This window comes from Rana temporaria, chromosome 12 (assembly GCF_905171775.1).
Source record: "Rana temporaria chromosome 12, aRanTem1.1, whole genome shotgun sequence".
Lineage (NCBI taxonomy): Eukaryota > Metazoa > Chordata > Amphibia > Anura > Ranidae > Rana > Rana temporaria.
The window spans coordinates 108,777,542-108,788,484 of NC_053500.1; the positions used below are offsets into that span (position 1 = coordinate 108,777,542).

The window sequence follows — 10,943 nt, forward strand, 5'->3', positions numbered from 1 at the left end:
CTCAAGGTGAAGACAAATTCAAGTCAAATGCTCAGCAGAGATATGGGTTAAATGCAGTCAACATACAGATATTATGTACTGAAGCGTTATATTCACACATTGGCTTTCACTTTCAGAAGGTCACCTCATACTCTTCCTGTAACAACACTAACCCTCAAACTAATCTTCCTTGTTGTTCTAACAATTACCCTCCCTATAGCCCGAACACTAATCTTCCATTTAACCCTAAAGCTAACCCTCCCTGTTGTCCCAACACTAATCTTCCCTTTAACCCTAATGTTAACTCTTCCTGAAGCCTTAAACGAACCATCGCTGTAGCCCTAACATTAATCTTCCCTGTAAGCCTCATACTAACTTTCTTTGTAATCCTCACACTAACCCTTCCTGTAACCCTAACACCAGCTTGTGACCCTCACACTAACCCTCCATGTAAGCATTAAGGCTAACCCTCACAACAGTCCTCTCTGTAACACTAACCCTCCCTGCAGCCCTAACACTAACCCTCACATTATCCCTTCCTGTAACCCTCATATTATTCTTCCATGTTACCCTCACATTATCCCTCCCTGTATCTCTAGCACTAACCCTCCACATAACCCTAAAATGATTTCCTCCTTCCCTATGAACCTAACAGTAACCTTGTCTGTAGCCCTCACTCTGTAACCCTAATGCCCCGTACACACGATCGGAAATTCCGACAGCAAAAGTCCGATGTGAGCTTTTGAACGGAAATTCCGACCGTGTGTATGCTCCATCGGACTTTTGCTGTTGAAATTTCCACCAACAAAAGATCTCAAATATTGTGACGGAAAAAATTCCTGTTGGAAAATCTGATCGTCAGTAGCAATTCCGACGCGCAAAATTCCGACGCATGCTCGGAAACAATATGACACATGCTCAGAAACAATTCGACACATGCTTGGAAGCATTGAACTTAATTTTTCTCGGCTCGTCGTAGTGTTGTACATCACCGCGTTCTTGACGGTCGAAAGTTCAGAGATCTTGTGTGACCGTGTGTATGCAAGCTAAGCTTGAGTGGAATTCCGTCGGAAAAATCATCCAAGGTTTTTCCGACAGCATAATACTAACCCTTCCTATAGCCCCAAAAAAAAACTTCCCTGTAACCCTCACACTAACCCTTCCTATAGCTCTAAAACAAACATTTCCTGTAACACTAACACTCCCTGCAGCCCTAACCATCTTGAACTAACTTACACACTAACGCTAATCCTTCATGTAATCCTGACACTAACCCTCCTTTGAAAATATTACACTTACCCTCCCTATAAGCCTCCCTCTCTGTAACGCTAAAACCAAGCATCATACCAATCTTCCCTGTAAACCTAACACTCACGCTTCATGTAACTCTGATGCTAACCCTCCCTGTAGCCCCTACACCAACCCTCCCTGTGCAGGGGTTGGACAAAAATATGGAAACACCAGGTAAACAAAAGAAAACCTAATATGGTGTTAGACCACCTTTGGCATCCAAGGTGGCCTGACTTTTCATGGGAATTGACAAATATAAGTCTTGGATGGTGGATAATAGAATCAGATGTAGAAATCATTCCAGTTCTTGCAGAGATGCCAGAGGAGGAAAACAAGCCCACACCTTGTTCTCCTAAATTCACTATAGTGGCTCTAAATTATTGAGGCCTGGTGACTGCGGTGCCCAGGAAAGGTGAGAGACTGTCTGCATGCTTATAAAACCACGATTTGACAGCACCAGATGTTGAATCAGAGCATTACCGTCTTTGGGAAACAATGTCTGTACCAAAGGTTGCACATGGTCGACCAAAATTTGTACATAGTCACTGGCAGTGACTCTACCTTTCAGGGTGATGATGGGGCCTACAGAATACAAGATATGGCAGTCCAGACCAATAATGCGCCGTCACCATGATTTACCATTGGCACAAAACAGTCCTGGTCGTAAGCTTGGGATGTGTTCACCACACATACTTAGGGGGTCAGACAGCACTCAATCAGATCTCAAATTCACCCAATAGGAGCCTGTGCATCCTCCCAGATAGCCGTGAATGATGTGCAATAGAGAACTCCCAAACAAGCCAGGAAACAACATGCAGGAACACTCAGTGATACTCAATAACCACAGTGCATGAAAAATACAAAAATACACATAGAGCAATACTTTAGAACAGTGGTTCCTAACCTTGTTGGAGGTACTGAACCCCACCAGTTTCATATGCGCATTCACCAAACCCTTCTTAATTGGAAAAATAAAATATGATTTTGCGTGTGATGGGCACAGTGGCTGCGTGTGATGGCACAGTGGCGACAATTGATGGCACAGAGGCTGCATGTGATGGCATAGTGAGGCTGCAATTTATATATATATATATGTTTTTGCTAGTCAGAGAAGGCTCATTTAAAATAACACAAAAACATTTTTTTTATCTGCCATTTTATATTAAAAAAAGTGCCTGGTCACCTCAGTCAGCCTCCTCCCCTCCCCCCCAATCCAGACATTTAATTATATGCTCTTAACAGGTTCTACTTACTTTTAAACAAATTCAGTAGTCTTTTTTAGCACACTGTCAGCTAGGTTCAAATTCCACTAGTCAGGCAGGCTCCTCGAGACTAGTCCTTGCCTCTCTAGCTCGTCACAGGCAGCGCCGACACACAGCTCTCTGCGCAGCGCTCAGAGTCCCCCCCTTCCGGCCGTGAGTGGAGTGACGTCACTGGAAGGGACCAAGAGACTCCTTCATAGGGGGAGTAAACAGGCTGCAGCAGACAGGAAAGTCCCGGATGCAGGAGTGCACTCGGCACACAATTTGTACAGTGCTGCTGGCCGCCGCGGCAGAGCTTCACCTGCGGCTGCGCCCCCCCTCTTATACGAAATGGTATCGCCCAGGGCACCCGTCCGCCCCTGCCTTGTACCCGCGGCCTTGTGTGACCTCCGCGATCCCCCGAGACTCACTCACCGAACCCCTGGGGTTCGATCGAACCCAGGTTAAGAACCACTGCTTTAGAAGTTTCACATTTCAAAAAAATTGAAGTGCACTCAAATGAAAACTGCATAAATGAGCATGTATATACATTATATCCAGGGATGATCAGTTTCCCTGATGTATAGGCTTACAGGGGTTACAGGGGTACACCCTAGTGCAGCCTTAAAACATCATCCTTCCCTGTAGCCCTAACTCTAACCCTCCTTGTAGCTCTAACCCTAAAAATGCAATGTTATTTGTGAACACATAAAAATCTGAGAATGTGTTAGTACAGATAGAGTTGGAGATAGAGATTGGCACATCACTTTTTTTTTTGCAAGTATTGTGTCACCACAACGCAGCCTTTACTATTTATGACTTTAAAGATAAGCTAGTAGTAATTCATAAGCAATAATGTTTCTTAGGCCATAGTGGGGAAATCCCTGTTGTATTTCATATGTATCACATCCCTCTGTCACTCATATCTAATTTTATTAACTTTTTTTATCTCTTAGGCTTGGAGCCCAGTGTGACAGTACAGAAGCTGTAATGAGCCATTTGTATCCTGCAGTGTCACCCCAAGTCCGTGAATGCTACCTGCAGAGGGAGCGACTGCTCTTTAGTTGCTCAGGACAAAACACAAAGTTCCGTCGGCTATGTCCGTGTAGAGACTACCAACGTGGACAAGTAGCTCTGTGCAAAGACTGCTCTTGAAACATCAGCCCATTACATGAAGTGTCACAGCCACGTTTACAGGTCCCAAGCCTGTAACTCATTTTAGAGGCTTGGATTTCTGTCCTGGGTTTTATGCTGCAGCATAAAGCAATATTGTGTAATATATACATCTACACAGAACATTGTCTAAGAATCTTTGAAGCCAAGTGAAGATCTCCATGCTGTGCTATGGTGTTCGGCCCTTTCACTATGCAGGGGGTCATCAGAATTTTTAGGAGAAAAGCACAATGAAGACATCCAAGAACAAACCTATATTCGCAGACTTTTGCTGGTTGCCCATACATACGGATTGACATACTTCAAGAGAAAGGCTATATTCTAACTGTAGTTTCTTGAGATACTCAAGTACTGCTGTCTGGTGTTTTGCCTATAATGGCTCTTAGGAGTGAAACTGCCATTCCTTCAGTTGTTGTGACATTCATTTTTTTTTTTACAGAAATATTACAATACAAAGGGGTTGAAATAACTGTTACATAAAATCAAGTGGACCAAATGTGAACTTTATGAAGGTAACCAATTTGCTGCCTTGAAGCCGTAAATTGTGCTTATGGTAATATATGCACTTTCCTGATAAGTTGAAGCTCCGGATAAGCCTGGAGGGTTCAGAAAGAAGCGTGCTGAGCAATAGACGTCTTTCCTTTACTAATGTTAATAAAGATTTAAATGGAAAGTGAAAAACATTGTTACTGTTTAGACTGGAGTGTTTGAAAAGTGAAAAACTTTTTACTTTTATAGACTAGACTGTCTTAGAGATCGTTCATCGTTTATTGTCCTCACATCAGTCTTTCCTTTAACATTAACACTGACCCCTACTGCAGCCTTAAAACATCATCCTTCCCCGAAGCCCTAACTCTAACCCTCCTTGTAGCTCTAACCCTAAAAATGCAATGTTATTTGTGAACACATAAACATCTAAGAATGTATTGGTACAGATAGAGTTGGCACAATGAACGATGGTGAACAATGAACATGGCCTACACAAGAACATGGCCTACAGATGTTTAATGGAATCTGCAGGTTTTATTTATTGGGTTGATGTTTAAACCCAAACATATAGGATTAAAGATAATGGTGTGTTACATGACCTAAAGTTTTTGGACACCTGACTGTCACCCCTATCATCTTGTTGGACATCCCATTTAAAAACTAGAAACCTTTGTAGTCAATTTGCCCTTGGTAGCTACAACAGCCTCCACAGCTCTGGGAAGGCTTTCACAAGACTTTGGAATTTGTCTGGGGGAATTTTTGCCTATTAGATAAAAGAGCATCCAAGAGGACAGGTACTAAAGTTGAGAGAGAAGTCCTGAGTGGGAGTCAGTATTTAAATTCATCCCAAAGGTGTCAGGGGTGTCAAGATAGAGGTCAAGGCTTTGTGTAGGACATTCATTTTCCTTCACATCAGGCTTGTCAAATTGTGTCTTTATGGAGCTGGCATTGCACACAGGGCACAGTCATGCTGGACCAGAAAAGAGCCTTCTGTAAACTGTTCCCATAAGTTTGGAAGCATGTAAAAGTATATGTATGCCGTAGAATTACCAGTACCCTTCACTGGGCACATCTGAACTCAATCATTTGTAGGGGGTCCAACATACTTTTGGCCAGATAGTGTAGGTGTGATTGCCAAGTGTACACAAATGTTTGGCCATATAGTGTATACTGGTGGTTAGTAGGTGTATGTAAATGTTTATTTATTATGAGTAGGGGTAACAAGAACAGAAAATTAACAATAAAAATAGACGTGCAACTGTTGCCCTGGCCTTTAAACCTGCCTGGTAAAGCCCAACTCCTGCAAACCATTTTTAATATATAAGGGAAGGGTTAGAACCTTTGTCAGGTTATATCTCTATTTGTGAGAGTTCCCCTCGGATAGGGCAGGAAACAGGAAATTTCTTGAAAGGACATACAAACAGAAGCAAGAATACATGAGGAAGAGGTAGAATATAGAAATATGTTTCTAATGCTGCCTTCCTGTCCCGTAGTTGACCATACCCTAATTTCCTACATGGGTGTCACAGTTACATGGAGTAAAGGAAAATCTACCCAGTAGGGTCACAGGTAGATTTAAAAACGGTAATATTTACTCATCCCCAATCTATCCAAAACAAAACAAACAAAAAGCATTTTGCTGGAGTTTAGTCTGTGAGTTACATGTTCTGTCTAGCAAGCACTGCAGCAATGCTACGGCATATGTGTGTGTGTGTGTGTGTGTGTGTGTTTTTTTGTGCTTTAAATGCATGTCAGACTGCATGCAAAAAAATATGATGAGTTCTGTGTCACTATGATGGCACAGCTTAAATTCTCTGCATTTTCTTAACTTGCTTACCACCATTTTTTCTAAAATGGCAGTCGGGTGGACACAATATTCTGGAATGCTGATTTTAAGTGGCACACTGTTGTCATCTGTCTGCATGCACAAAGCCTATGATCATGCTGTCAATAGACAGTGCAAATCATCAGTAAAATGCACAGAGCCCTTCATAGTAGCTCTGTACCTTGTGATAGCCAACAACTGAGATTACAAATGTAAACAATACTATTGATTACATTTGAGAACCCTCCTCGCACTCTCATGACAGAGGAAAGAAGGTTGGAGATTTTTATGAATGATGGGATCCTATGGAGGTAGGCAGCAGAAGATTTAAGGTGGAGGGAGGTTAATACATTTTACTGTGAGATTGATTTTTACCCTTTTCACGGCTCCGTCTCTGTAGTGCCTGTATATTTACACTTTCACCTCCTTTACCCTGCACCATCATCCCACCATATGTGATCTGTACATTAATGATGCGCTGTATCTAGTGCACCATTTGCAAGCTCCATGTTTTAACCACCATGTTTACCAGCATGTTTCTTTGCTTTAAAATAAAATTATAGCAGAAAATTAGATCACCCTGGGGTGTCTACTTTTCAAATAGGGGTAGTTTTGAGGATGTGTGTACTTTCCTGTTGTTTTTTAACGTAACAGTTTTTTTTTTTTATATACAAGGGGGTGCTGATAAGTATTGAGCCTCATCCAGAAAAAAATTAAGTTAGGAAGCTGTAACTGCCACACTATTCTACATATTCCCCCAGGAAGTCAATGCACTTGCGACATCTGTCCTGCAGCTTCTTAAATACCTGCAAATAAAATCCTTCCGACTGCTGGTGTAAACGCCCATTTGTAGCATTAGTTGCCTCCAGAACACTCCCAAATCCTTGTCCCTTTAGGTGTTTTTTGAGATTGGGGAACAGATGATAGAAGGAGCCAGGTTGGGCGAATAGGGTGGATGGGGCATCACTTGAAAGCCTAAGGTGGTCAACTTTGCCATTGTTTTACCTGCAGTGTGTGTGACGAGGTGTTGTCATTCAACAAGATGACACCTATTTTGCCTGAACTTAGTCAATAAAGCACAGTAACATGTTGCTTTGATGGTTGAATCCTTTTGGAGGTAGTCCACCAGCAGAACTCCCTTATCTCGAAAAACTGTTGCCATTTACTTCTGCACTGACCTTTGCACACGGAACTTCTTTGGCCTGGGGGAACCACTGTGCCTCCATTCCTCAGACCAGGGGTGCCCAACCTTTTGAAGAGCAAGGGCCACTTAAGCGACTTGGTAACCGGTTCCGGGCCACAATAAGCAGAGTGGGTAAATGGCAGCCCAGTCGGCTCTATAGAGCCCACTCTACTCTCAGCACACTAAACTCGCAGGTAATAGAAGTCTATGGCTCAGTGCAGGTAACCCTCAGGTGCACTACTCTGTACCTGTGGATCAGTTTGAAATCAGCCCAGTAACCACCGCAGAACAGATATGCCCATATATACACTGTGATTTTAGTAATAAACTTTAATAACAGTATTCTATTTTATTCCATCCCAGAGCAGGAGGTCGCGGGCCACATCAGAGGGCTCCGCGGGCCACTGGTTGGGCACCCCTGCCTTAGACTGTTCCTTTGTCTCAGGATCATAACAGTAGATCCATGTCTCATCACCAGTTACCAGTTTGTCCAGGAAATCTGACTAATTTCTTGCAAAATGTTCCAAAAAAGCCACCAATGTCTCCACATGTTTCCTCTATTGTTCGGTTGTCAAAGGTTTTAGGATTCACTTTGACTTTGTAGACACAGAGACAGAAACAGGCCTTCCACTGGGTTTCTCAATTTCAACACCGAAATGGCCGGTTTTAAAATTGAAAACCCAACGCTTAACTGTTACATATGAAGGGCCACTGTCACCCAAAGTTTGTGACATTTCATCATGGATCTGCTTTGCACCTTTCCCTTGGAGAAACAGGAACTTGATTATGGTCCTATGCTCTTCCACATTGAATTTTTCTGGGGGTGCTGCCATGTTCACTTTGGACCTAAAAAGGAAAGATAAGTTAAAATCATAGGTAGTTGATTTTTACACCATTGAATATAAACAACTTGAGCAGTACACCCTGCAATTTACAGCTTCCTAACTCACTTTTTGTTGGGTAAAGCTCAAAACTTATCAGCACCCCCTCATATACAGTAACAAAAACAGTGGTTTTAAATACCACCAAATAAAAGCTCTGTCAAAAGGATTGGTACTCAAGTGGTAAATGCAGGCCCAGTGGTATTGAATATAGTGGCACAAAATTCACCATGCATTTTTTAAGCAGTTTCAGACATATACCAGCACCAAAAAGTGGGAACTTAGCACAGTTGTATTGTTTACTAGACAGCAGAAGTTGCTTGCTGACTGGCTTTATGCAGATTACTCCAATCAGACATCTCTGTAATCCACTGCTTGCAGTCTTTGTACAGCTTATCCATCCAAGGTACATTAGTATTCATTTGGATCTATGACAAGCTGTCAGCACTGATTAGTGTGGCCAAACCAAATTACAGTATATGGTTTTTTTCAACTGACCAGAAGATCACAGTAAGCTTAACATGTGTTTCCACCTTTGCAGCCAAATTGGATATCACCTACTTTATATTTATTAGGTCCACATTTACATAACATACAGTGCCTTAAAAAAGTATTCATACCCCTTGAGATTTTCCACATATTGTTATGTTACAGCCAAAAACATAAATGTATTTTATTAAGATTTTATTTGATACACAAACAAAAGTGGCACATAATTCTGAAGTGGAAGAAAAATGATAAATGGTTTTCAAACTTTGTTTACAAATAAATATCTGAAAAGTGTGGTGTGCATTTGTGTCCAGCCCTCTTTACTCTGATATCCCTAAGACCCCTTTCACACTGGGGCGTTTTTCAGGTGCTTTTGGGCTAAAAATAGTGCCTGTAAATCGCATGAAAAATGGCCCCCTGCAGTCTCAATGTGAAAGCCCGAGGGCTTTCACACTGAGGCGATGTGCTGGCAGGACGTTAAAAAAACTCCTGCAAGCAGCATCTTTTGAGCGGTGAAGGAGCGGTGTATACACCGCTCCTGCCCATTGAAATGAATGGGCAGCACGGCTGAACTGCTGGCAAAGCACCGCTGCAGTGCTTTACGGGTGCTTTCAACCCTTTTTCGGCCGCTAGCGGGAGTTAAAAGCGCCCCTCTAGCAGCCGACTAACTCCACAAAAACGATGGTTAAGGGCTACTAAAAATAGCGGCACTTTACCACTGCCTGCGCCCCAGTGCGAAAGCTAAAAAAAAAAAAAATCTAGTGGAACCAAGTGCCTTCAGAATAATTAATAACAAGTTTCCGCACTTAGGAAGTGAATGAACTGCAGCCTCCCTATGTAAAGACTTCACCTTGGTGAAACCCAATTTTTTTTTTAAAAACTCAAAAAAGGGAAATGGCACTGTTCAGGGGTTATGCACAAAGAGCTTAACCCCTATTAGTGTAGTGAAATGTGAATAATGTACTAGTCCACCGTGTCCCAACTGTGAAATGATAAATGGCGTGTAGGTTGACTGAGCTAAACTTAGAGCTCTATGTAGTACAGCAATGCTTAAAATGTGGCATAGGAAACAAATAAAATAAGAATACATATACACTCAGAAGTGAAAAATGTAGCAAACATATAGAAGAAGGTGCTCTGGTCAGATGAGACCAAAATTTTACTTTTTGGCCTAAAAGCAAAACGCTGTGTGTGGCGGAAAACTAACACTGCGCATTACCCTGAACACACCATCCCCACTGTGAAACATGGTGGTGGCAGCATCATGTTGTGGGGATGCTTTTCTTCAGCAGGGACAGGGAAGCTGGTCAGAATTGATGGGAAGATGGATGAAGCCAAATACAGGACAATCTTAGAAGAAAACCTGTTAGAGTCTGCAAAAGACTTGAGACTTGGGCAGAAGATCATCTTTTCAGCAGGACAATGATCCTAAATATACAGCCAGAGCTACAATGGAATGGTTTAGATCAAATTATATTCATGTGTTAGAATGCCCCGGTCAAAGTGCAGACCTAAATCCAATTGAGAATCTGTGGCAAGACTTTAAAATTGCTGTTCACAGACACTGTCCATCCAATCTGACAGAGCTTGAGCTATTTTGCAACGAAGAATGGGCAAAAATGTCTCTTTCTAGATGTGCAAAGCTGGTAGAGACATCCCCAAAAAGACTTGCAGCAGTAGTTACAGTGAAAGGTGTTTCTATAAAGTATTGACTCAGGGGGGGCTGAATACAAATGCATGCCACACTTTTCACATATTTACCGGTATTTGTAAAAATAAATTGAAAACGATTTGTCATTTTTCTTCCACTTTATAATTATGTGCCACTTACAACCAAAAACGTAAATGTATTTTTTGGGGATTTTAACATGACAAAATGTAGAAAATTTCAAGTGGTATAAATATTTTTCAAAGTAAAAATTGCAGCTTACCTTTTTAGATACTCTGTTGTGGACCCTCTGTGGACTGTCTCTCCAAACAAACGGTTACATTTTTAGTTGCTAGGCTTCTTTCATTGTATGTTAATGAAGACAGACTCGGGACAGACTCATGCACGTTGTTGATAAAACCTTGCAGTCAGCTAGAACACCTTCTGCTGAGAAACAATGTAAAATGGAAGAGATATTTTTCCCAAATTTGACTGCAAATGTAGAAATACGATTTAAAGTGGACTTATATTTAAAATGAAAGTTGAGCTGCCTCATGCATACTGGTTTAGTTTAAACAAATCCTCCTACATAAGCTGTAAATGTTTATCTCCACCTTTGTTCTCTACATCTCTTTATGCTTCAGAATTTCCAAAAAGCAGGGGGCAGAGAGCTGAAATTACACACTGCAGAACTCAGTGAGGAGAGCTGATTGGAGGGAAGGGACACCCCCTTTCACACAGAAAC

General features: G+C 41.8%; 1 protein-coding gene across 5 annotated transcripts in view; it reads left to right on the forward strand.

The window, feature by feature from the left end:
- MGAT5B (alpha-1,6-mannosylglycoprotein 6-beta-N-acetylglucosaminyltransferase B) overlaps nt 1-4,366 on the forward strand; it is a 293,322-nt gene extending 288,956 nt beyond the window's left edge. For 4 of the 5 annotated variants that reach the window (XM_040330118.1, XM_040330117.1, XM_040330120.1 and 1 more), the window contains one exon: nt 3,467-4,366. In XM_040330118.1, coding sequence (XP_040186052.1) covers nt 3,467-3,665 — 199 coding nt within the window. In that variant the 3' untranslated portion in view covers nt 3,666-4,366. The remainder of the gene's footprint in view (nt 1-3,466) is intronic. The other variant, XM_040330121.1, reaches the window with a different exon arrangement.
- Nucleotides 4,367-10,943: the final 6,577 nt, after the last annotated feature.